This window comes from Physeter macrocephalus, chromosome 7, assembly GCF_002837175.3.
Source record: "Physeter macrocephalus isolate SW-GA chromosome 7, ASM283717v5, whole genome shotgun sequence".
In the NCBI taxonomy this organism is placed as follows: Eukaryota; Metazoa; Chordata; class Mammalia; order Artiodactyla; family Physeteridae; genus Physeter; species Physeter macrocephalus.
Window position 1 is genome coordinate 141,356,563 of NC_041220.1, and position 25,436 is coordinate 141,381,998.

At 55.0% G+C, this 25,436-nt stretch overlaps 2 protein-coding genes across 4 annotated transcripts; both read left to right on the forward strand.

Moving 5' to 3' along the window:
• Window positions 1-5,753: 5,753 nt before the first annotated feature.
• LOC129392269 (basic proline-rich protein-like) lies at window positions 5,754-13,704 on the forward strand. Its single transcript, XM_055086338.1, has 4 exons — window positions 5,754-5,778; window positions 12,387-12,487; window positions 12,803-13,386; window positions 13,677-13,704. Exons 1-4 carry the CDS (start codon window positions 5,754-5,756, stop codon window positions 13,702-13,704), a joined length of 738 nt encoding a protein of 245 aa, XP_054942313.1.
• Window positions 13,327-25,024, forward strand: LOC112063743 (TBC1 domain family member 14-like). Of its 3 annotated transcripts, none has more exons than XM_028492335.2 (2): window positions 13,327-14,530; window positions 23,888-25,024. In XM_028492335.2, exons 1-2 carry the CDS (start codon window positions 14,527-14,529, stop codon window positions 24,628-24,630), a joined length of 747 nt encoding a protein of 248 aa, XP_028348136.1. In that variant the 5' UTR covers window positions 13,327-14,526; the 3' UTR covers window positions 24,631-25,024. The 3 variants fall into 3 exon arrangements, with proteins under 3 accessions (XP_028348136.1, XP_028348139.1, XP_028348140.1); XM_028492338.2 differs by having other exon boundaries at window positions 13,328-15,480; XM_028492339.2 differs by lacking the exon at window positions 13,327-14,530 and adding an exon at window positions 21,143-21,260.
• Window positions 25,025-25,436: the final 412 nt, after the last annotated feature.

Genomic DNA, 25,436 nt, shown 5'->3' on the forward strand with positions numbered 1-25,436 from the left:
ACGACAGTGAGAGGCCCGCATACCGCAAAAAAAAAAAAAAAAAAAAAAAAAAGGGCTCTCAAGATTAAAAAATAAGTTAGAAGTGGACAGAGCAGGCAGCAGTCAGCAGTGGAGCCGAATTCTGAAGAGTCCGGCTGGCCCCCCGCACGCAGGGCACCCCCCCTCCCAGAGGCAAACGCACAGCCCGCTCAGCCTCGCCCTGTCTGGCCCGGGGAGGGTTCCCCATCAGCACTCTAAACAGCAGTCCTGCTGCTTGAGAATGGAGTGTAAAATCAGTGTCCAGCCCCTTCCTGGGCTGCCCCAAGCCTTGCTGGGCAGCAGATGTGGTGGAGAAGAGGGAGCCTTCCTTCCACCCTTCCAGACCCTGGGCCGCCCCCCAGCCACCTGGGCGCCAGGGGAGCAGCGCTTGCGGGCTCCACGGGTCCGCGCAGACCTCTTCTTGCCGCTGGACTCTCGTTTGCCTCCGCCTGCCTGCATCCCTCGAGGGGTGGCTTAACTTCATAGATGGCTTCCTCCTGGCCTTTCGAAGCTGTACTGTCAAGGCACCCAGACGTTCTTGGCACTGCAGACGGTGCGATCTTTGCAAACTGCAAAGCTGACCTCACCGCTCACATTTACCCCTTCTTCAGCCCCAGCCGTGCCGGTGGACCCTCCCCACGGTTGCTCCTGCCACCACCACAGGACCTTTGCACATGCTGTCCCTATGCTGGGCGCTCCCCCCCCCTTCCCCGACTAACTCCCACCGGCCTTCAGGTCTCAGCCTCCTGGACCAGGACAACCCCCTTCCTCCAACCCCAGTACATGTTTTGGTGACATGTGTCACAGTTTCCGTATCTCTACTTTGTGCGACTATTTGATCCATGTCTCCCCCTAAAACCACAGGCTTCACGAAGACTGGGACCGTGCCTGCCTCTGCTCCCCATGAGCCCCTCACACTCAGGATGGGCGCTCCCGGAGGATGTGAGAACCGGGGCAGTGGGGGGGTAGTGTAACCTCCCTGCAGACCTGTCTGCTCCCTTGCACCACCTTATTTTACTAAAGATTTAAAAACTCTGATTATGAAGATAAAATAAGGGACTTCCCTGGTGGTCCAGTGGCTAAGACTCCGCGCTCCCAATGCAGGGGGCCCGGGTTCGATCCCTGGTCAGAGAGCTAGATCCCACGTGCCGCAACTAAGACCCTGCATGCTGCAACTTTAAAAAAATTAAAAAGAAAGAAAGAAAAAAGAAAAAGATAAAATAAGATTGTAGCAATTTTGAAAGTTAACAAATTATAATGTGTATGTGGTAAAACCCCACCACAGGCTAATTTCTATAGGCATGTTTCACAGCATCATTCCATAGGTTTGATTTTACACCCAGCGCTTTCCTTGGAAGTTCACAAAGCATCGTCTCACACCAGGAAGATGTTCTAAAACCTCCGTCAGAGAAGCAGCCCCGCCTCCCTAGACTCTCCGGAGACCACTGGGGCTCGAGAACCACTGTCATTTATGCAAAAGCAATGCTTTGCCGACTATCTCAGACCAACAGGCAGGCTTCGTGGAGAAGCAGGCGCCTTCGAGAAACTTCACTTTTTACTGCAGGGGCCACAGCCCAGAAGGGGTCGGATTAGACATTCTAAGGCCGTGCCCGGCCACAGTGGGTCCCAGGCAGGAGAGGAAAAGGCTGGGTTCTCATCTTCGCTCCTGTAACCCTCTCCTCTCTGGGCCTCAGTTTCTGCATCCAGAGAGCAAGAGGTTGGGCTGTGACGTCGGAGGGCAATAAAGAGAAGTGAATAGACTACAGAAGACACTCTGCCCATTGTCACACAGCAGCCGCTGTCTACCGAGCACACTGTCCCGCGGGGGAGGGAACGCTTTTTAAGTTCCGTTTCAGAGATGAGGAAGGTGCAGCTCACAGAGGCGGCTCGCACCGAATAAGCAGCAGAGAAGGACCACATCGGGGCCGTCTGACTGTTACTCACAGAGGGTAGTCGTAGGAAAAGAAGACAAAGGGGACCTCTGAGTGGCTCACATGCCAGTGGTTCTCTCTGGAAGGGAGGGTGGCAGGCACCGTGAATTTTCTTCTGTGGACTCATCTGCATTCGCCAAATTTTCCACGGTGGGTATCACTCTCACATGGAGCTAAAGTAAAAGTTTGAAAAAAATAAAATATTGTTTTACACATGTCTCCTCTATAAACTGAGAAGAGATTGTTCCTGAATCATTTCTTGGTCCTAAGCTTTTACCACATGACCTGGCACGCACGAGATAATTTGGTAAATATTTTAGTAATGATAAAAGATCCTTTTTTTTAAACCTGTAAAAAGTACCTAGGGCAAAAATCACACCACCAGCCAGTTAACGAGCAGGAACCCAGACTACTACCTGGGCCCTCACCCCTTCGAGGGCCACTCAGGGTCTCTGTGAAGATGCTTTATATCTTCTGCAAACAGAAGGCCAACCTTTCCCTCTAATATCTTTTTTTTTTTTTTTTTTTTTTGCTGCACTGCATGGCACGCAGGATCTTACTTCAACAACCAGGGATCGAACCTTCGCCCCCTGCGGTGGAAGCTCGGAGTCTTAACCACTGGACCGCCAGGGAAGTCCCTTCCTCTAATATGGAAAACACGTAAAAATGCAAGTGCTTATCCCTGTGCATCTAAAATCATCCTTGTGAAATTCTAGCTCGTCTCACTCCACACACACGTTAGAGCTCTGTCTGTGCCACACACTCCGTGCCTTGGGTAAACCGCACACCTCCTGATGTGCCCATTTCACAGATGAGGAGACTGAAGTTCAGGCATGTTAAATACGCCACCCCATCGTCACACTGGGATGGGGTGCCGACCCCAGTCTCCTGGCTCTTAGCCTGGGCCTCTTTCCTGACCCCACGTGGTCTCCCTGCATAGGCCTCTGGAGGGGCTCAGGGCGGCTTCTTGGGCCCCTCCTATGTCTCCAGTGTAGATGTCTGCCGGGGGCCTCGATGGGGCTCTGAGGGAGGCTCTGTGTCCCCCAGAATGTGGGCCCGGCTCGGGGCTCCCTGGCACACCCCCGCTCACCTCCTCTAGGTGGTGCTGCACCTGCCCCTTCGAGGAAACCGAGGCTCAGAGAGGGGCAAAGTCAAGGCAAGCCAGTGCCAGGCGGGTGTCTCCAGCCGCCACCATGTGCCGGGGAAGCAGAGGCGGGCAGAGCAGGGCGGCCCGGCCCTGCACGTCAAGGGCAGTGAGAGGGTGCGAGTCAGTGCGGACCCGAGCGTGCGGACCGCTCTTTCTGGAAGCTCGGCTGGGCAGGTTTGGCAAGAGGTAGCGGCAGCTGGGAGCAGGCCTCGGAAGAGGTTTGTCTCCTTCTGGGACAGGAGGCAGCTGAGCCTTGCATGGGCCCAGGGGAGGAGCTGGAGTCGGGGAGAGGAAAATGGGGACTGGCCCTGGGTGCGAGGAGGCCCCCAGGGAAGGCGCCCGGGGCCTGGTGGACCCTGAGGGAGTCCAAGTGACCAGCTTTTTCTTTCTCGCCCCTGAAGCCCAAACCCAGCTCTGCCCAGCGCCCCCGGGCAGCCCCAGGCCCATCTTTTCTGGACGTCCCCCCCAGGGAGTGGTTGTGCTTGGTGGGTGAAGCCTGGATCTCGCTGGAGGGCTAGGCCCACTGGGATTGGGGTTGCCCGGAGGGGGTCCCTGATGCCTGGAACAGCCATCCTCAAACCGTCCTGAGCACTTCCTGTGTGCCAGGGTTAGGCTCACAGCCTAACGGGGAGGCAGGTGGACAGACGATTCTAGAGGCCACTGAGCGGGACCTGAGGCTATGTCAAGAGGGCCCAGAGAAGGATGTCCGGGAGAAAACCAGAGCCCAGGGTGCTCGGCCTGGTCCCCCTGCGGCTCCAGGCAGCACACTTCACGTGCGGCTCTTGGCCAATCTCTTGGCCCCTTTTAGAGTTTAGGGGCAGCTCCTCCCACCCCCAAGCCCAGCCCCACCCCCGCAGGGCAGGAGGAGGACTGGACCATCCGCGGGTGCTGACGACTGAGCGTGTCCCAGGCCAGGCTGCGTGGGGTTGGGAGACCCCGAATCCGGCGGCTGCCAGCCCCTCGGATGATCTGGTTCACCTGCCACGTGTCCAGCACGGGGGGCCACGGGGATGAGCAAGGGGCTCCCGGGCCTCTCAGGAGGGGGCGTGGCCAGCTCTGCCAGGCGTGGGAGCTGGAGGTGGCACGTGGCCCAGGGGACCAGGGTTGTGATGGCTGGAGAAGGCAGGAGGGGGTCCAGGCAGAAGGAACAGGACAAGCAAAGGCGGCCTCTGTGCAGCCAGGATTGAGACGTGTCTGGAAAACGCCAGTCTGGATGGGAAGGGGGCGGCGAGTCTGCGAGGTTAGGCTGGGGCCGGATTTGGGAGGGGGTCCTGGAGAGATCGGGGCTGGCGGCCTGGTGGCTGTAGGGGGGTGGGTGGAAATGGAGAGGCAGCAGTTTGGAGGTGGATCCGCCCCCCTCTGTCTACTTGTCACCCTGGCTGCCAGGCTGCTCGGGCCCACACACCCTCACCTTCACCTCTGCAGGCCTGTCCTTGGGAAGTCCCCCCGCCCAGATTCAAACAAGAACAAAAGCCTCGCAGCCAACTGTCTCGCAGCCGTGAGCTCACTGTCCGTAGGACGGAGTGGGCAGCCGGTGCTCAGAGAATCAGCGCGACTGGCCGACTCTCAAGCCTTTTCCTGGAGACTTCTGAGACCTTGAGGGCAGAGGTGGACCTTGTTCAGGCGCTCACCGGGTATCAGCTGGGCATCGGAGCCTGGCGCAGAGAGGATGCCTACAGTATCTGGGGTTGGGGGTGGGCTTGCTGCGGGAGGGAAGGTCTCCTGATGGGTGACGCTTGGTGGCAGGGGAGGAAGGTCAGCCGGCCTGGGGCTTGTGTGAGGCCCCTCAGGGCAGAGACCCAGGCGTGGGGAGGCTGAGGCCTGCCCCCTCCCCAAAGAGGAGGGGCGGCCGCTCTGGAGGGGAAATGGCAAGGAGCCGCCAGGGGTGTTTTTGTGAGAGCTAAGAACATCCTCCACTCCAGGTGCAGGACGGAGGAAGGACAGGGGCTGGACTCGGTGCTGGGACGTTTAGGAAGCCAACTTCTGTAACTAGGAGGGAGCTGGGCCCAACTCGTGTGTGTGTGTGTGTGTGTGTGTGTGTCTCAGGAGCTGTTGGTTGGTGGGTGGATGAGTTAGGAGAAAATAGGGGCTGACATTTGGCAAGAAGAGGAACATGGGGTGCATCCAAGAAGGTTCCTCTAAGGTGGGCAATATCTAAGGTTGTCTTAGGATGGAGGAGCAAAGGGAGAGGTTGAAGTCGCTAGGTCAGGGCGGGTAGATGCGTCAGGAAGAAAGACAACACATATTAAACCCCTCCCCCACCTGAGGTATGTGGGACACCCCTTCCTCTGAAAGAGGGAACCGAGGTTCAGAGAGGTTAAGTAACTTGCCCAGAGTCACACAGTAAACACCAGAGCTGGGATTCCAGCCCAGATCTGCCTGACCTGAAAGCTCATGTTCTCTCCTATCATCAACTGCTTCTCAGGGGCTGGAAGAAAATGGGGTCTCTTGTGGAGGAGTAGTGGGGAAGGAGGGGTGGGGAGAGCGTGGCATGGGCAGGGCCTCACCCCAGGTGTCCCGTCTGTCCCCACCAAACAAGCACCACACCGTACCTGGAGCCAGACGGTCCGGTTGCCAATCCTGCCTGTGTCCTTAGCAGCTACGGGACCTTGGGCACGGAACGCTCCCCCACGTGAGCCTCAGTTCTTCTCGGCGACATGGGCTACTGCGAGGACAAAGAGGGTAGATACACACTGCGCAGGGCTCAGACAGGCTACGCTCTTACCCCCTCCTCCGCGTGGGCCCTGGCTACCCTCTGAGGACCTGGGGACTGCACAGAGACCACACAAGGCGATAAGGCACCCGGGAGGTGGCCCAGGGGCTGCTGGAGCCCTGCCCGGCCTCGGGTGGGAGTTGGGTTAGAGTCGGGGATGCTGTTCTGAGGGTCAGAGCACCTGGGGTACCATTCTGAGCCACACACCAGAGGGGACTAGGAAGTAGAGGAGAAGGGAATCCCAGGAGGTCCAGGCGGAGGGCAGAGCAGGTGCAAAGGGGCGGACCTGACAGAGTTCGAGGTGCTTCCGGGGAGCCTCACGCGTGGAAGGGGCGGGAGAGTTTCCCCGCAGTGGATGATCGGGCGTGAGAAGCATCTGCATCCTCTGCCACCTCTGCCCTCTGCACCCATCTCACGTGGCTCCCACGTGAGACCTGATCCCGCAGCTTCTAAATCGGGGTTCGCTTTCTGAGGGTGGTGGTAGCAGAAGGCAACGGGGCGATGCCTTTAAAAAACAAGGCTATTTGGAAAATTCCACTGTGGTGTGCTGTAACGCAGAGCCCCACCCCCACGGGCTTTCTGTGGTTTCTTAGTACCTAGAGCCTTAAGGCCTCCAGCCCCGGGCTCCTCTTAAGCATCGGTGAGCCGCAAGCCACAGGGTGTCCCCTGCACCACCACCCCCCCCCGCCCCCGCCATCGCCAGGTTGTGCATTCCATACTTGGCAGGGTCTGTTTGTTTCCTTATAACTTATTTCCTCCAAGCAATTACTTGGGATGCTCTGAGAATTAGTGACCTTTGATGTGGGCACCAGACCCCACTGGTTCAAGTGTCCCCAGTAAAATGGGGCAACAATACAGCATCATGGGGCTGCTAGGGCAGCTAGAGACGCTGTTACAGACGGTAGAACACACAGACCGTAGTCACAGGGCTCTGTGGTCAGCACTCCCATCACAGCAAGTGTGTTTGGCTGTGCATTGATTACCTAACCCCCTGGAGCACGAGTGTTCCCACTGACAAAACGGTGACAGGACTTGTCTTGCTTTGGTGAGAAGGGACAGGGTGCAGAGCCCTCATCCGATGGCCTCAGGTTACTGTGCTTCTTGAATCCTGTCGGTTACCCATCAGTCAGCATCTTAACACATCTCATTATAAATAGAATAATATTTAAATATTATTATAAATAGAATAATATTTAAACAGTAATAATAATATTACTATTATAATATTACTATTATAATATAGTAATAATAATAATATAATAATAATATTACATTATAAATAGAATAATAATATTCCAGGGGAATTCCCTGGCAGCCAGTGGCTAGGACTCTGCGCTTGCATCGCAGGGGGCACGGGTTCGATCCCTGGTCAGGGAACTAAGATCCCACAAGCCACGTGGCGCGGCCAAAAAAGAAAACCAAAAAAACTATAAATAGAGCATTCGTTTGTTGCGGGAAATCTAAAAGTTTCAAAATACATAATCAGAAGGTAATCATGTGTGTTCTGATATCATTTGAGTGTTTCTATCTGTTTGTTTCTGTGGATGACATTCCATATTCTATGATTATATTTTATTTAAAATTCAGTATCACTCTTACAACTTACGCATTTCCTCTTTGCTATAATAAACTACTTGAAGATTTATTTTATTTTTAAAAATTAATTAATTAAATTTTGGCTGTGTTGGGTCTTCAGTGCTGCACGTGGGCTTTCTCTAGTTGCAGCGAGCGGGGGCTACTCTTCGATGCGGTGCGCGGGCTTCTCATTGTGTGGTGGCTTCTCTTGTTGTGGAGCACCGGCTCTAGGCGCGTGGGTTTCAGTAGCTGTGGCACGTGGGCTCAGTAGCTGTGGCTCGCGGGCTTAGTTGCTCCGCGGCATGTGGGATCTTCCCGGACCAGGGCTCGAACCCGTGTCCCCTGCATTGGCAGGCGGATTCTTAACCACTGCGCCACCAGGGAAGCCCTAAAGATTTTTTAAATGGCTGCACAGAAGTCTCCAGTTAGTTAAGCTTCCCCCATGGTTGGACATCCACATCGTATCCATTTCACTGTTGTAAGTAACACTTCAGTGAGCATATTTTTACAACAGTCTTTGCCTGAATTTGCGGGTATTTTTTTTATAAGGACAGCTCCCTTCAAGTGCACTATTAGATGAAAAGGATTCAGTGTGTTATAATTTTCTCTTTTGCTGGAGCCATGCCTTCTCCCTTTTCTAAATGTGCTATAATACATCTAGGAGTTCCACCTCCCTGAATTCACTGATTTTAACCTCTGCAGGTAAGAAACAGGTAACTTCCCTTGTTAAAACTGAGTAAAATATGAGTTGATGGTCTGGTTGTGAGGGTCTGATGCTGCTTCTTTGCAGCAAACTGCAGAGGTTCGTGGTGACTACTCTGGTTGTTATGACACTTTTCCGTCTCTTGTGTCTCTGGCCATCTTCTCTGGGCCTGAGGTTGCGGGAAGGCTTACCTCCAGCTACCTGGGCTACTCTTTGACTTTGTTTGTTTTTCTCATTTGATCAATTTTCAGAAGCAACAGGGCAAACCCAAGTTCCAGGCATTGTGTCCTAAAAATGAGAACTTCCATCTCCACAGTGAATTCCTTTATTCCAAGGAATGAAGACAGAAAAGATAGGCTTTCCTGGATTTCTGAAAGCCCTTGGGCCAGAGGAAAGCTCTTTTGAAATAAATGATGGTTGTGCAATCTGCCTCTGCCTGGTGGGGACAGCCCGCTGACACTCCCAAGAGAAGTGTGACCGCCGCAGGTACTTTCATTCCCACCCTGGGCCCCCGGTGGCCCTGAACAGAAGCTGGGGGCAAGGAGGGTGGGAGGGCGGATGGCGAGTGGGCGGGAGCTTTTGGACAGTGGGGGGCAAGCTGTGAGAGCCAAGCTGAGCGGCCTCACCTCCCCGCGCCTGTTTCCTCACCTGTAAAGCAGGAGTCAACGGGCCAGTAGGTGTGGTGATGTGGTGAAACAGCCAGCACAGCATGGGGCCCCTGGGAGGGCTCATGTGAGTGCAGGTACGACAAAGGTTTATTCACGCATTCATCAAATATTTAAGGAGCTCACATTCCCGGGGCTGGGGAAGAGTCAGGGGCAAAATATGCGTTAGGGAGACTAGAACCCCACATCTCCGGAGAAGAGGGGCACAGGGGGTTTGGCAGGGCAGAGGCTGCTGGCCAGGGTCCTGTACCCACCCCCTTCCCCACCTGACCTTGGGCCCCTCCCCATGTCTGTCTCTGGGCCTCACTTTCCCCACTGAATAATGAGAGGGCCGGGCTTGAGGACTCGTAAGGGTCCCGCCAGCTCGGACACCCTGCTGGTGACCCTTCTGGGGTCTGCCCCTGGTCAGTTCCTGTTTTCCTGGCGAGGGGATGTGAGTGCATTTGCGAGGAGCCACGTCTGTCTGCCCCTCGAGACGGGGGCTCCGTGGGTGCAGGAACTGTGGGCTGTCAGTCACTCTGCTGTTCCTGGAGCCCAGGGCACTGGCACACAGTGCGCTCAGGGCTGCCTTCCGTGGGACTCGGTCACCCTGGAAGGGCTTCCCACTCCTGCTTGGCGAGCTTGGGGAGGCTCAGAGGTCAGGCTTGAAGAAGTCCCTCCGCGGGGTCCCTGGAGAATCTTAGCCTCTCTCCTCACCTTGGCGGGGTTGACTTTCTCTCCATAATATTGCTGGGAAGAGCTCCCTGAAATATGCCAGAAACGGACGAAACCAGACAGCTGGGTTTTTTCTTTTCTTTTTGGGTCGTGCCGTGTGGCTTGTGGGATCTTAGTTCCCCGACCGGGGGATTGAACCCCAAGCCCTCGGCAGTGAAAGCGTGGAGTCCTAACCACTGGACCGCCAGGGAATTCCCCAGACAGTTGTTTTACATTTAATCCTCACACAGTTCGGGAGGCGGAGATGCTCAGAGCCTTGTTGAGATGGGGAAATTTGGGGAAGGGAAGGGAGGGAAGGTTTCAGGGCTTATGCAGGCCAGGCCACCACCCACCAGTCCTGTGCCTGGAACTGAGGTGAGGCAGCTGCAGGCCTGGTGCTTCTCTACATCAAGCGACAGCTTTACGGCCCCCAAAGGAGCGACCAGGCGAAAATCAGTCTGGGACCCTGGCAGTTAGGTCTGCACAGGGGAGCCGGGATGGCTTCCCCTAGGCAGGCAGCAGTGAGCCAGCAGAGGGGGACACGGCGCTGACCACCCTGAGGTTCTGAGAGGTGACGTGAGTGCCCGCTGCCACGCAGCTGATCTTGTTCACTGTATTTTTAATTTTTCAGGCTGAAGTTGCAATGAGGATTCATCTAGAACACTCTTGGGTGCTGATGACAAGGGGTAAGAAATAGGTCAAATCACACTGAGGGTGTTAAGTGACAGATGGGCTCCAGCGGGGAGCTCTGGGCTGGGGCAGGGGTAGGGGCGGGAGCCAGGGAGGCAGCAAGGTGCTGAGAGGGTGAGGAAAAGGCAGACAGAGGGCGCCAAATGCAAACCCATGGACCACAAACTTCCTCGGTTCTGGACGTAGAACAATGGTTCCTGTCATTGTGGGGTTTTAAAACCCTAAGACTGACAACGAGGGCTCAAAGGGATTTGGGGAGTCGCAAAGAACACTGTAAAGGCAGATTTATTAATCTGATGTATTAAATTGCTAATTAAGTCAGGCCTGAAGCAAGTCTGTACTTTCCTGCTTCCTTAAAATAAGCTCAGGAGGGCACACTGGTGGGGGGCGGGGCTTGAAGGAGACCTGGTATTAGTTTTCCTTAAAACATCCAGAAATGTAAGTATTTATAAAGCCTCCATTATGCCCTAAGCATAATAGAAGCACCGTGAAGGGTGTTAGTGTATTCTATTAACAGATTTCCTTTTTAAAGTTCTCACCCCTCCTGCTATCATAATAGGTGCTAAGAGTTATTAGAGCTATGACCCAGGCAGGAGAAACAAGTCAGGGGCTCTTCGGCCCAACGCTAATGACCACAGCCCAAAGTAATCTTCCACTGCATGCTTCCAGATGCTGTGATGGAGAGATCACCCTTCCTGTCCCTGATGGCCCTGCTAGATGTAGCTGGCTGTCTCTCTGAGGTTTCCTCTGCGGTAGTTCTGGCCGTGACAGCCCTCAGGGGTCCTGGCTGGCAGGAGCCAATCCTAGCTTGGAACCCAGGCCTTCCAGCTCCCAAACACTGGAGTCTTTCCTCTTGCCTTGATGTCCTCAGAATATAATCTTTCAGGCTCAGGGAACATAGCAGTAAACAAGATAAGCCCGGTTTGGCTCAGCGAGCCTACATTCTAGGAGGGGATTGAGGAAGGGGTCAACAACGAGCGAACAAGAGCTTTCTTATTCAGGGCCTTGCATGATCCTGGAAGGGGTCTGGGGCGGGGCATCTGGCTTCTCACCCCTCTCAGCTACTGACCAGCCCTGAACCTTGGGTAAGTGACTTCATCTCCCACTCTGTACGACGGTTTTGATCACAGACCCTGTCTCTGGAGTTTCTGCAATATTGACGGGAAGTAATGCACATGAACGCTAGGCCAGAGGCTCCTAAACTTGTCTGCACATTACACAGCGTCCAAAACTGTACCTTACCTCCAGAGACTGATTTAGTTGGCCTGGGGCGTGGCCTGGGCTTTGAAATTTTCAAAGATCCCCAGGAGATGCTGAAGTGCAGACACGTTTGGGGAGGCAGGGCGCTATGCATTGCATAACAGCTCGAGAAACGACAACTAACAGAAAAGCCCGTTTTACAGATTAAGAGACTAAGGCCCGGCACGGAAGACCTCAAAGCGACTTTCCCGAGGCTGTACGTCCCGGGCCCGAGCTCGGATCTTGCCCACCTGGCCTCTCGCCTGCGGCCAGGTGGGGGCCGGGCTCTTCCTCCCCCGCACACCTGCTCGGGGGCAGGGGCGCCCATCGATGCGCTCCGCTGCTCGGCTCCCCACGCCTGGTCGCTGCCCGCTCGTGCCCCTTCCCCCTCCCGGTAGCTTCCCATTTCCAAGATGGCCGCGGGTGGAGCCGACCAGGTAAGGAGGCCCCTGATGGGTGTTCACGGGGGATCTGCGGGCATGAAAATCCCCTCAGGCCTCCCCACAGGCTCCTCTTGCCCTTCGGGAGAGAAAAAGTCCGGCAACGCCGCTCCGAGGCCCGTGGCGGGTGGGCGAGCGGGCCGGAGCAGGGGCAGCGGGACGAGCGTCGAGCTCGAGGAGCGGCGGCAGCCCTGCCGGGCGCGGCAGCCCGGGCGGAAGAGCAGCCCGCGCAGGCAGGGGGCGGGGCGGGGCGAGGGCGCGCGGGGCGGGGCGAGGGCGCGCGGGGCGGGGCGAGGGCGCGCGGGGCGGGGCGAGGGCGCGCGGGGCGGGGCGAGGGCGCGCGGGGCGGGGCGAGGGCGCGCGCCGCTGTTGGCTGCGGGCGGCTCGCTGGCACCTGCCGGCCCGGCCCGCCGCGCAAGTTGCGGGTACCGCAGGGCCTGGGCTGTGGGCCCGCGGGCCCCGGGGATGGCGTCGGAGCCGCGCTAACTCCGGTACTGAGGGCCTCCGACGAGTGCCGGGCCGCGAGGGAGGGAGGGCGCCGGGGCGCGCGGGGCCGCTGCCACCTGCTGCAGCGGCAACGCCGGTCTCCTCGCCGCGCAAGTTGCGGGTACCGCAGGGCCTGGGCTGTGGGCCCGCGGGCCCCGGGGATGGCGTCGGAGCCGCGCTAACTCCGGTACTGAGGGCCTCCGACGAGTGCCGGGCCGCGAGGGAGGGAGGGCGCCGGGGCGCGCGGGGCCGCTGCCACCTGCTGCAGCGTCGGCCGGAGCGAGGAGGCGGCCTGAGGCGGGGCGGAGCTGGCCGCGCGGGTTCGGGTCCTGACTGCGCGCCCCCTTGACGCGCGGCCGCCGCTTCCTCCCGCGCCCGGGGAGCGCGTGGGGCACGGGGAGCATCGCGGGGCCCGGGGGCGCTCGGCTTGCCCGCTCCTCGGTGAGACGCGCGCCCCGACCCGCTCCTTGCCCGGAACTTGACGAAAAGTTTTTCCCCTCAGACGCGCGGGGCTCCCGGGCCGGGAGAGGAGCCGCCGGCTCGGCGTCCCCCGACCCATGAGAGCCCCCACGGCGTCAGGGCCACCGAACACCGGGATCCCGCCACTTCGGAGCCCCCCACCCGCCGGGACCCCCTCCACCTCAGGGCCCCCGACTCCTGCGACCCCCGGCACTTTGCAGTCCCCGACTCGCCGGAGCCCCTCTCCTCACACCTCGGAGCCTCCGACCGCCCGGCACCCCCTCCACCTCTGGGTCCACCTGGCAGCTCCCGACTCCCTTGCTTCTCAGATCCCTGTTCTGGGGCCGCAGACGCCCGCCTTCTCTTGGGACCGCCTACTCCCCAGGCCGGGGACTCCCTTTTGCCTCAGGGGCCCCCGTACCTGGACTACAGCCCCCTCAGCCTCGGGGACCCGCGCCTGGGGATGCTTCCCAGCGGGAGGCTGAGGGGCAGGAGCTGTATCCCGAGGAAGGAGCGGGGGGTGGGGGGGGCGGCGGCGGCCGCCGGGAGGGCTCCTCCTCACGAGGCCGCAGCGCCGGCCGGCGGACCCCAGACCCCGCGCCTGCGCAGCGGGCCACAGGCAGCCGCGTGTGTTTCAAAGTTGCACAGGCGCCATCTGCTCCAACTTGGACGTGGAAGTGGAAGCTTGGCTTTGGGAAGTTCTGTGGGTAGGAGGCTCCTGGGCACGGACTCACGCCCTTCGTTTACGGGGGGAGGGCGGTGTTTTGGGGCCCGTGTCTTGCAGGCTGTTGGCACCTCGCCGTTGTCTTGGCCGCTTTTGTAGAGGATGGGTGGCTGCTGGGCAGTGTTAGGGGCTGTGCATGGAGCAGGCCAGACCTTACGGCAGTACCTCCCTCTTGCCCGGTTTATCTGGCCAGTACCAACCCGTGTCTCAGGTTTGGGTAGGGCTTCTTCCCAGCTGCTTAGCCCTGTCCCGCCTGGCTTGCTCCTCCCTCCCACCCCCCGAGCCAAGGCTGTCTTACTACTGTCTCGGTGGTGGTATGTTTGACCCAGTGAGACTGTGGGCTCCAGCTGATTTCCAGCCCTCGTAAAAACCTGGCCTGTTCTTGGGGCTCAGGGTTATTGAGTGAATCACCCTTTGGGACACATCGAGGGCGGTCAGGTAACCAGCCGGTTCAGGGTCACCCAGCTGGAGAGAGGCAGGGATGACATTCACACTGAGGCAGGTCACGGGGCCAGGCTCCGCTCATCTCGGTGTCCTTCACGGCCCCAGCAGGTCTTGGCAGGTCCCTGCTCGGCACTTCGCGTGGCGCCGAGGTCGCGAGACTGGGTGTTCACAGTCTGCCCCCAGCCCACCCTCTCCTGCTCCGCAGCCGGGCTGCGTCAGCCGGCCCCCGCGGGTCCATGCAGTTCCGCTCAGGCACCCTCTCTGCCTCTCCACCCCTCCGCCCGTCCACTTCTCCGTCTCTCCCTCCCAATGCCTTACTCCCCTCCGTCCGTCGGTGAATTCCTGCCCGTCATACCTCCACTTCCCCTTGCTTGCGCTGGGCTGAAGACCTCTCAACGGAGAGGACCCAGCTTACCGGAGCAACGTGTTTAAGAGTCTGCCTTCCCTGTTGGTCAGAGCTTCTGACTGTCGCGTCCTCACCCTCAGCACAGAGGATGCCTGCTCAGCGTGGCGTGGGTGCTCACGGAGCTTTGAGACCTTGGAGATTTGTCATCACACTAGACATTTAGACCTAATATGTAAAAGAGGATTTTAGGGAAATGGGTACGTGTTGTCTGTTAAGGTTTGTTGTAGGGAGGGTATAAAGTTTTTAGGGTCTGGGTGTAGAATTCTAGATTGTCAAGTTGCAAGGACCTCGGGTAGCTTGGCTGGGCTAATCACCTCATTTGACAGATGGGGAAGCTGAGGCCCAGCGCTCAGTCAGTGCTGCAGCGGAGGTGCGAGGAGAGATGCTGGTGACGGGGGAAGCCATACAGTGAGGCTGTGCAGACTGGCTGTGTCTGGGCTTGCTTATGCAAATGAGTTGCTAAAATAGGGGGCCTGAGCTGGCTGGCCGTGTTGGGTGCCCGGGGAAGAGTGATGCCAGCCAGTGTCTTCCAAGGCACGATTCTAAAGGCTTTATGTGGATTTCTTCCCCCCGTCTTGTCAACTGCCTAATGAAATAGGGTCTATTACTGTCCCCCTCTTACTACGTGGAAATTGAGGCACAGAGAAGTTAAACTAGTCCAAGGTCACACAACTGCTAGGCGGAGGAGCCAGGATTTGAACCTACGCGGTCTGCCTCCAGAACCTGCATTATTTTTTCCCCTTGTGTATTTTAGTTTTAAAACTTTTCTGTTGAAGTCTAACATACATACAGAGAAGTCTAAATACTGTTGTATTTAACTTATTGATGATCACAAAGTTTAGGGTCTGTACTCTTAAGCACTCCAGCAAGCCATGTTTGGCCTTTGATGTCAGACCCGGTTTGAATCCTGTTTCTCTTGCTGTGTGACCTTGGGTGTATCACTCAGCCTCTCTGAATCTCATAGTTTCTTGGGTGTACTTGGCAGGCTTGTGATGATTAGAGCATGTGATAGCTCCTAGTATGTTTGGTGTTTGGTAACTATTCAGTAAATTATTTGTCTTATTAATAATTAATATTATAAATTGTGTTGGCTTTGTTAAGTGGACTATCTTCCGAACCTGTGAGTTGCCTCCCGGTCACTTGACAGGTACTTACGATGATTAGTTTTGTTAAATCACTATATGAAGCTGAAACATTTTGGGGTAGAGGGGAAACCTCCCCTGTGCACTGAAAGTCCTTAATTTAAAATGTCCCACCTATGCCTTTTAAACATCACCACCTTTGGGCGGTGTAAGTTAAATATCTGTTCCTTAGGGTTGGGAAGAAGCCTCTGGGGGACCCTCGGCAGTTTAACGCGTTTCCGCCTGGTTTGCTGATGGACGGAAACTTATTGAACTACATCGTGTTGAGTTCCAGGTGCCTCAGAGTTGCCGTGCACCCTCCAGAGGAATATATTGGGCTTCTAGGAAATTCTTTTTTAGGATTGTTTTTATCCTAAAGAGTAACTCTTTAAAAAAAACAAACTACTTTTCTAGTTGACTTTCCCATTCTGTGGTTGTTTTTTTTTTTTTTTTTTTTTGCTGTGCCGCGTAGCATGCGGGGTCTTAGTTCCCTGACCAGGGATCAACAACACCCCCCACCCCCACCCCACCCCCGCAGTGGAAGCATGGAGTCTTAACCACTGGACCGCCAGGGAAGTCCCGACTTTCCCTTTCTATGTAATGCACATTAATCCATTATTTTAGGCCGCTTGTGCAGCAGTGGAAAGAGTAGGCACCTTAGTGTTGGCTCCAGGTCGGCCCCAGCAGGACCACTTCAGTCTGCGTTCCATCTGCACCTCGGTCGTGTCTGTGAGATGGTGATGACGGTGTCCTCAGCTCTGGGGGTTGCTGGGGAGGTTACACAGATCATAGATGGTGGGTGTGGACACGGAACACAGTGCCCGACGTGCAGCGCGCACCGGCGAGCAGGGGCAGCCGCTTGTGTTAATTGTTTTTTTTGTTTTTTTAAAAATTTATTCATTTATTTTTGGCTGTGTTGGGTCTTCGTTTCTGTGCGAGGGCTTTCTCTAGTTGTGGCAAGTGGGGGCCACTCTTCATCGCGGTGCGCGGGCCTCTCTTGTTGCGGAGCACAGGCTCCAGATGCGCAGGCTCAGTAGTTGTGGCTCACGGGCCCAGTTGCTCTGGGGCATGTGGGATCTTCCCGGACCGGGGCTCGAACCCGTGTCCCCTGCATTAGCAGGCAGATTCTCAACCACTGTGCCACCATGGAAGCCCGTGTTAATTGTTAATGCCGAGGCACCTGAGATCCAGAACGTCCTATGCCTTTCTTTCCAGGCTCTTTTCTGCCTAAACCAGGACTTGAATTAAAAAGAGAAAGAGACTCACAGTGGTTGGTGCTTGTGAGCCCTCTACACAAATGTCTGATTCTCATGAGAGATGTCTCATAGGTCAGTGGGTTCTCTTTGGTGTTTGGCCCAGGCTTGAGGTGAAGGCCTGACTGAGGGAGCCACTCCTGTGGTGAGTCTGGCGGTCCCACGAGCATCCTCACCAGGAAACGTGAAGGACCCCTGAGAGGCCTTCTGGAGGGCGACGCAGGTGTCGGAGAGAGAAGACTCAGGTGCGACCCTCCCTGCAAGACCTTGGGCAGGTGGCTGCCTCTGGCTCAGCCCAGCGTTGTTCCCATCTCCGAAATCCTTCTTTCACAGGAGGGATGAGGATTTGAGGAGGTGCTTGATGTCTGCATTAGGGCTGTAAGTAGCAAAGCTTACCAAGGGGCTTTGGGGTCACAGACTTGGGCTCAGGCCGCAGCTGCTGCCACGTGAAAGTGGAGACCTGGGCAAGCAGTGTGCTTCAGTTTCCTCCTCTGTGCAGTGGGGATAATACCTGGCACGGAGGGCTGCTGAGGGCTCTGAAACAGAATGGCGTGTTAAGAGCTTAGAACAGTGCCTGGTACTCATGAAATTGTAGTTTTATGGTGATGCTCTGGTGTTGTCAGGAGTTGCAGACCTAGTTCCTGCCCTCTTGAAACTTTGGATCTGTGACAGATGTGCCCTCAGGCCATGGCTGATAGAAAGGGGCCGTGTGTGCCTGACTCTTAAGCGGAAGGGTGGCAGGCCTGGGTTGACAGGAGGCTTGGCAGAGAAGATGAGCGCACCCTCCTTGGAGGATCAGGGAGAGTGGCGTCGTCCCCGTGCTGATGGGGGTGCGAGGGGGCCGCTCTCCTCCGTGGTGTCCAGAGAGGAGCTGGGGCGAGGGAGGCTGTGTATAGCACGCGCCCCGTGGACGGGAAGGAGCCACGGGAGTTGAGTGCAGAGGATGTCTGCATGGATGGGCAGAATTATTTCTCCCTGAAGCTACCAGAGAGTGGATTTTTCTTCCCCTGGGACCCTAACTAAATCATTTAGTTTTGGTTTCATAAACTGTTTCTTTTATTTATGAAGACTTGGTCAAGACTTAGTCCCATTACTTTTTAAGGAGGAGAAAATTAAATTGTTGCTTCAAGATGGACTTGTTTTCCAAAGCCTTATTCAGAGTCACTGGCAGAGTTGCTCTCCACTCTCTGACTTGTATTAAACTAAAGACGGGCCCCTGGGAGTGAAGGTTGTTTCAGTCTCTTGGGCACTTTTCCTCTTTGCTTCCGGCAGAACTCAGTTTTGTGGCAGGTAAATAACATTCAGATGGCCTTGCTGCCTGCAATAAAACGTCTTCCTCTTATCTGTGCGTTATGACTTGTGTGTTTCTTTCCTCGGGATGGTGATGGCTGCTCATCATCAGACTTGGATCTGGTGCCGGGCTGTGCCTGGGTGACTCTGAGAGCCCAGGTCGCGTGCTGTGGCGGCCACTGCGCAGGGGGTCGCGTGAGACTTTGGGAAACAACTGCAGAGGGAAATTTCGTTTTACTTTCCTGAGCCGTCAAGTGTTGACAGTGTTCGTCGCCGTCTAGTCTAGCAGCGGATACGGCGCACAGGGCGGTCACCGCTCACTTGCTGGGCCTGCTGTCTGCACGCACTGCTGGGAGTGCGATGGATTTTCTTCCTCTTCTGTGACCTCCCCTGCTCATCTTGTTCTTGAAACACAACCCAGCTCTCAACAGATGTTTCTTGGATGGATTGCCCCTGAAACCTGCCCACAACTAGAATGTAGTTGTTAGTAATAATTAATTCAGCAAATAGAATTTTTTTTTTTTTTTTTGGCCGCACTGCGTGGCATGTGGGATCTTAGTTTCCCCACCCGGAATCGAACTTATGCCCCCTGCAGTGGAAGCGCGGCGTCTTGACCACTGGACCACCAGGGGAGTCCCGCAAATAGATTTTTGGTGAAGTGTGGTTTTTTTTTTTTTGTGGTATGCGGGCCTCCCTCTGCTGTGGCCTCTCCCGTTGCGGAGCACAGGCTCCGGACGCGCAGGCTCAGCCGCAAATAGATTTTTTAATCCTTAACCATGCTAGGCATTTGACCAGGCAGTGGTATCCAGAAACTGTTAGCATGTGCCCGCCTGAAGCTTAGTTAGGAGCCAGGGGAGAGAGATATGGAAACTGCTGTAGATGGGGTGTGGCCGCAAGGAGCTCAGGAGGAAGGAGGGCCTGCAGCTTCCTGGGAGAGTTGAGGAAGGCTTCTCAGAGGAGCGGCCTTGGAAGCATGCTGTGTCTCCTTGTGGCACACGCTCCCAGATCCCCAGGGGCGCTGATGGCAGAGCTGGGGAGAGTACCTGCGGCAGTGGCGCAGCACGGCTGGGTGTGGAGAGAGGTGAGGGTGACAGCATGAGGCTAGTGTGGCTGGCAGGGACAGATCCAGAGGGCCCTGGGCCGGCTTGGGGAATTTAGGCTTACTCTGTCTTTAGAAAACGTGTGATTTGGAGGCAGGCTATCCGCAGCTGGTCTCCTGGCTGGCTTCCAGAGTCCACCCTGCAGCCTCTCTTGGAAGCACCCCCTTTGTGCAGCCTCCCCCTGCAGGGCCCCGTCGGAAGGCAGGTGCTCTGGAGTGTGGCTTCTGGTTTTATGGCACTGGTAGCACCAGGCGAAAGGGCTTGAGGACAGGTGGCCTTGGCCCTTGCGGAGTTTGGTCTTAGAGTATGTTGCAAGGGGAAGTACTTTTTCCCTTTTAGGTTTATTTCTCCGAAGGCTGTTCTCTGAGGCTGTTCCTCAAGTTTAAGGAACTTAAGCTGGGCTTGGAACCATCGGAGGCCTCAAAGGTCCCTCAGCTTCTCCCTAGAAGAGGCCCTCAGGCTTCTCTCTGTGGCCCCAAGGCAGAGGAAAGAAGACGGAGGACGAGGCCACCACCAAGCGGCTTCGGACTCTGTCCGACCTTGTTTCTTTCTTCCCTGTGCTTCCATCTTGGCGACTCAGGAGAAGGGGTCCTTGGGTTCACATAACACACTTGTCCCATGTTGCTGCCTATTCTAGTGTGAAAATTTCAGTTTAAATTCATTGTTTTTTTTTTTTTAGGTACTTCAGCTCTTTATGTGGCTGAAGTGGAGGAAATTCACGTTTATTGGGCACCTACTGTGTGTCAGGTACAGGTATGCCGGTGCTTCACCAAACCTCATTTCATTTATCCTTAGCCAGCCTGTGAGGTGTATGGTATCGCCCCCTTTTGCTCCTGGTTGGCCGCACTGCGTGGCATGTGGGATCTTAGTTTCCCCACCCGGAATCGAACTTATGCCCCCTGCAGTGGAAGCGCGGCGTCTTGACCACTGGACCACCAGGGGAGTCCCGCAAATAGATTTTTGGTGAAGTGTGGTTTTTTTTTTTTTGTGGTATGCGGGCCTCCCTCTGCTGTGGCCTCTCCCGTTGCGGAGCACAGGCTCCGGACGCGCAGGCTCAGCCGCAAATAGATTTTTTAATCCTTAACCATGCTAGGCATTTGACCAGGCAGTGGTATCCAGAAACTGTTAGCATGTGCCCGCCTGAAGCTTAGTTAGGAGCCAGGGGAGAGAGATATGGAAACTGCTGTAGATGGGGTGTGGCCGCAAGGAGCTCAGGAGGAAGGAGGGCCTGCAGCTTCCTGGGAGAGTTGAGGAAGGCTTCTCAGAGGAGCGGCCTTGGAAGCATGCTGTGTCTCCTTGTGGCACACGCTCCCAGATCCCCAGGGGCGCTGATGGCAGAGCTGGGGAGAGTACCTGCGGCAGTGGCGCAGCACGGCTGGGTGTGGAGAGAGGTGAGGGTGACAGCATGAGGCTAGTGTGGCTGGCAGGGACAGATCCAGAGGGCCCTGGGCCGGCTTGGGGAATTTAGGCTTACTCTGTCTTTAGAAAACGTGTGATTTGGAGGCAGGCTATCCGCAGCTGGTCTCCTGGCTGGCTTCCAGAGTCCACCCTGCAGCCTCTCTTGGAAGCACCCCCTTTGTGCAGCCTCCCCCTGCAGGGCCCCGTCGGAAGGCAGGTGCTCTGGAGTGTGGCTTCTGGTTTTATGGCACTGGTAGCACCAGGCGAAAGGGCTTGAGGACAGGTGGCCTTGGCCCTTGCGGAGTTTGGTCTTAGAGTATGTTGCAAGGGGAAGTACTTTTTCCCTTTTAGGTTTATTTCTCCGAAGGCTGTTCTCTGAGGCTGTTCCTCAAGTTTAAGGAACTTAAGCTGGGCTTGGAACCATCGGAGGCCTCAAAGGTCCCTCAGCTTCTCCCTAGAAGAGGCCCTCAGGCTTCTCTCTGTGGCCCCAAGGCAGAGGAAAGAAGACGGAGGACGAGGCCACCACCAAGCGGCTTCGGACTCTGTCCGACCTTGTTTCTTTCTTCCCTGTGCTTCCATCTTGGCGACTCAGGAGAAGGGGTCCTTGGGTTCACATAACACACTTGTCCCATGTTGCTGCCTATTCTAGTGTGAAAATTTCAGTTTAAATTCATTGTTTTTTTTTTTTTAGGTACTTCAGCTCTTTATGTGGCTGAAGTGGAGGAAATTCACGTTTATTGGGCACCTACTGTGTGTCAGGTACAGGTATGCCGGTGCTTCACCAAACCTCATTTCATTTATCCTTAGCCAGCCTGTGAGGTGTATGGTATCGCCCCCTTTTGCTCCTGGGGAGGAGGGAAGTTGAGGCTCAGCAAGGTTGAGCGTCTCCCCAGCTAGTAAGTGGCAGGGCCGGAATTTCAGCTGGGGCTGTCAGAGGGTCTCAGCTCTGCTTACTGTGAGTTTTTCCTCTTGTGTGGATGGCTTTTTGCCAGTTTGACCTGTTGGTGTGTTGATGGTACTTGGATAATTCTCATTACCTTTGACATTGCCAAAGATTAACTCTTACCTAGGTGCTAAAAATGTTTCTTACTGGATTTTCCTCTTAATTAAAAAAAAAAAAAGTAGAACTTTCAAATTGGTATACAGATTTGTCTTCCTTTGTCTTCCCGTTGTGAATCCTGTTGTTTCACAGCATAGTTTGGTTCGGGAGTTTTCCCAGCTCAGGGTTCCAGAGACAGTTTGCTGTGGCCTTGCCTGGGAGGAACTCCTGGCTGAGGACTCAGGGTAGGGGCCGCAGCCCAGGAAATTCAGGGCAGTGTGAACTGCAAAACAGTTAAGACAGGTTCCCATGTGGTGAGGTGATGCCCAGATCCTTTCCGAGGATGAACTGAGTTTTTGCTCTGTAGGTTAGGGAAGCACTTTATTTTGTGCAGTACCTTTATAATCTCATTTTTGTATTAAGCTCTAGTTTTGCTTGTAGTTTTGTTTTGGTGTAGTTCTACCTTCCAAGAAAAATTGATAACCAATTAGTACAACACCATGATTAAATAATCCTTCCTTACTCACTGGGTCATATTTCAAGTTTTTATACATAGTTCAGTCTATTTCTGAATTCCGCAATTGAATTCATTCCTTCTTATTTCTGTTTTTGCTCCAGTGCTGCACTGTGTGACTGGTTCCTTCAGTGTCTGGGAGGGAGGGAGATTGCCCCTCCCCCGTTTTCTGCTTTTAATGAATTTGCTTTGGCCATGTTGACAGTGAGAGGCAGGCCAGGCTTCCTGAAGGGGAGCGGGAAGCTCATTGCAACAGCTAAAATAACACCGAAAGGGAGTGGTTATCAGTGTTATTGCCAGGCTTCAGGCCTTCAACTGTTTGCTGTTTTATGATGGCAGCTGCTAACAGTGCCTGCGGTGGGGGGGCGCCTGCTGAATGCCTTTCTCATGGCACTTTATTTAATTCTCCCAAGGCAACCTAGTGGAGTTGGGATTAGAACCCAGGAAGGACTGAGCCCAAAGTTCCCTTCTTTACGTGGTTTCTATTCCATAGATCAAATTTAAAGGCACCACCAGGTTTCTTTCGTTTTTGATGTTTTGAAAGGACAGGAGAAGGTAATGTAACACACCCCAGGGTTCTCAGTCCACAGGGGACTGTGCTGTCCAGGCTGATGCGCCTCCTACCCCAGTCTTAGGCCAGAGAACCATAGACAGGGCCTGTGTGTCACCGGCAGCTCTGACTCTGCTTGCCTCAGGTGTTTACTGCAGGTTCATGGCCTTTATTTTTTCCTTTATTGATCATCCGTCTTCACTGAGCCAGCCTCCTGACCTGGGTTTTTATAACCCCAAACTACGCCATTCATCCACTACTATGGCTTATTTTGGGGTCAGTCCTGTAGATCCCAGCTCTGCTGCTAAATAACAATATGATCCCGGGCCCATTTCTCTTTTTTCTTTTGGTTGCGTTGGGTCTTCGTTGCTGCGTGCGGGCTTTCTCTAGTTGCGGCGAGTGGGGGCTACTTTTTGTTGCGGTGCACGGGCTTCTCATCGCAGTGGCTTCTCTTGTTGCGGAGCACGGGCTCTAGGGCGCAGGCTCAGTAGTTGTGGCTCGCGGGCTCTAGAGGACAGCGTCAGTAGTTGTGGCGCATGGGCTTATTTGCTCTGCGGCACGTGGGATCTTCCCGGACCAGGGCTCAAACCCATGTCCCTTGCATTGGCAGGCAGATTCTTAACCACTGTGCCACCAGGGAAGTCCCATGGACCGTTTCTTGACCTGAGCCTCAGTTTCTTCCATGGTAAAGGGGATAATATGGCCCGCCTTGTAGACCTGAGTAAGGTGACTAAAACATAGTGGAGACCCATGGCTAATTTGAATGTGTTTGGGGTAATCTCACTGCACATGGCATACACAGTTCATCTTATTTTCTGTCATGATGAAGGCATCTTGATTTTTATGCTGTCTCAGAACAAGTTGAACCTTGACTTATGTGTGCGTTATGAATTCACATACTTTTGACAGAGGTATCCTGTTTATCATTTAAAAAAACATGGAAAACAAAACCCCTTCTCTCAGCCCGGCACAGCCCTCACACTCCCAGTGCTGTCCTGAGGATCACAGATGTGACTCGGGGCAGTGATGGTGATGATAAAGATGGTTATTTTATATATTTTTACCCTAGATGTATCCTGTGTTTGAATTATCTTCCTGTTGTTTTATGTCATGATAATATATGTTAAAACTCTAGCTTCTGGCGCTGAATTAAAAGTTGTGTATATAGGACTTGTTTCAAGGATTCCTCTTTTAAAAGGGGTGTCAGAACATTTGAACGTGTGTCAGAGGAATTGCATCTTTGGCTTTTACATTCACTGTCCTACTTTCCATTTTGGTGTTTTTTCTAGTTTTTCCTTGGACCAAGATGACTGATGGAAACCTTTCCACCACTACAAATGGCGTAGCCTTGATGGGCATTCTGGACGGTCGACCAGGAAACCACGTTCAGAACCTGCAACACTTGAATCTCAAGGCACCCAGATCCCTCTCGTTGCCTGAGTATGGGCCCAAGCTGAAACTTGGTGCTTTAGAAGATCGGCACAGCCTCAAATCGGTGGACTCAGGCATCCCTACCCTAGAGATCGGCAACCCGGAACCTGTCCCCTGCAGCGTGGTCCACGTGAAGAGGAAACAGTCCGAGTCGGAGATCATCCCTGAGCGAGCCTGCCAGAGCGCGTGCCCACTGCCTTCCTACGCGCCACCAGCTCCCACCAGTGCCGAGCGGGAGCAGAGTGTGCGGAAGTCCTCCACGTTTCCCAGGACAGGCTATGACTCGGTGAAGCTCTACAGCCCCACCTCCAAAACCCTGAACCGCAGCGACAATGTCTCAGTCTGCAGCGTGTCCAGTCTCGGCACAGAGCTGTCAACCACGCTGTCCGTCAGCAATGAGGACATCTTGGACCTCGTGGTCACGAGCAGCTCCAGTGCCATCGTGACCCTGGAGAATGACGATGACCCACAGTTTACTGACGTCACCTTGAGCTCCATCAAGGAAACCCGTGACCTACGGCAGCAGGACTGTGTTGATGAAACTGAGGAGGGGAGGAAATTGAAAATATTGGGACCATTTAGTAACTTCTTTACAAGGTAATGCCGTCTTTATCTCTCTAGAAGAGCCAGGTTATTCAGTTCAGACCAGTTGCGTTGTTCTCGTCTGCAGTGTGTCCTGTGTTTCCTGCCCACGGAGCAGACACTGTCATACAGATGATTATGCCGTTTCCAGTAGCCCAGAGTCCTGTGGACTTGTGCGGAGGACTGGTGATTCTGCTTTCTGATTCCTCACTGCTGGCTGTCACTTCTGTGTCCCTGTCACTCGCACAGTCTCTTGTCACTTCCTGGCCTCTGGCCTGCTGTGGCTGAAGCTGACCTGTAAGTGGCCACTGTTAGCAAATCAGCAGCCTTTGTCAGCTTTATCCTCCGAAGGGCCCTTTATGCTGATGACTTGAGTGTCTTGGGCCAAGCGGAGGGTGCTGGCGAGGGTGATATCGGACTTAGTAATTCCAGCCTCTGCTGGCACAACCCAGGGCTGGTATTTCTGGGTGCCCCTGGACGCGTGCCCTGTGCTCCTGCCTGGCTGTGCTCTTTTGTTCATGTTCTGGCCCTGGGCCTGCTGCTGAGATGTGTGCTGTCACTGCACTGCAGCCACACACTTTCCCACCCGTGTTAGGACCAGGCTACGCACCCCGCTCCCCGTGGTGCCCTGTCCCCAGGCGCCGAACCGGGGAGGCTCGTGTCCCTGTGTCTCACCTTAAGCCCTGTGCAGCCCTTCCTACAGCCTCTCTTTTGTGCCCTCGTGTTTCCGTTCAACAAGTGTTTTGTGTTTGCGTCCTGGGCTGTGCCCTTGACAGGCAATATAGGAGTAATTCGGTACTGACCTTGGGTGGGCTTGCAGGCTGG

Coding starts and splice junctions, on each gene's coding strand:
- LOC129392269 (XM_055086338.1), top strand. CDS start 5,754: ATGGGCTACTGCGAGGACAAAGAGG. Junction 5,779..12,386: donor CTACTGCGAGGACAAAGAGG/GTAGATACACAC, acceptor CACCTGCTGCAG/CGGCAACGCCGGTCTCCTCG. Junction 12,488..12,802: donor TCGGAGCCGCGCTAACTCCG/GTACTGAGGGCC, acceptor TTTTCCCCTCAG/ACGCGCGGGGCTCCCGGGCC.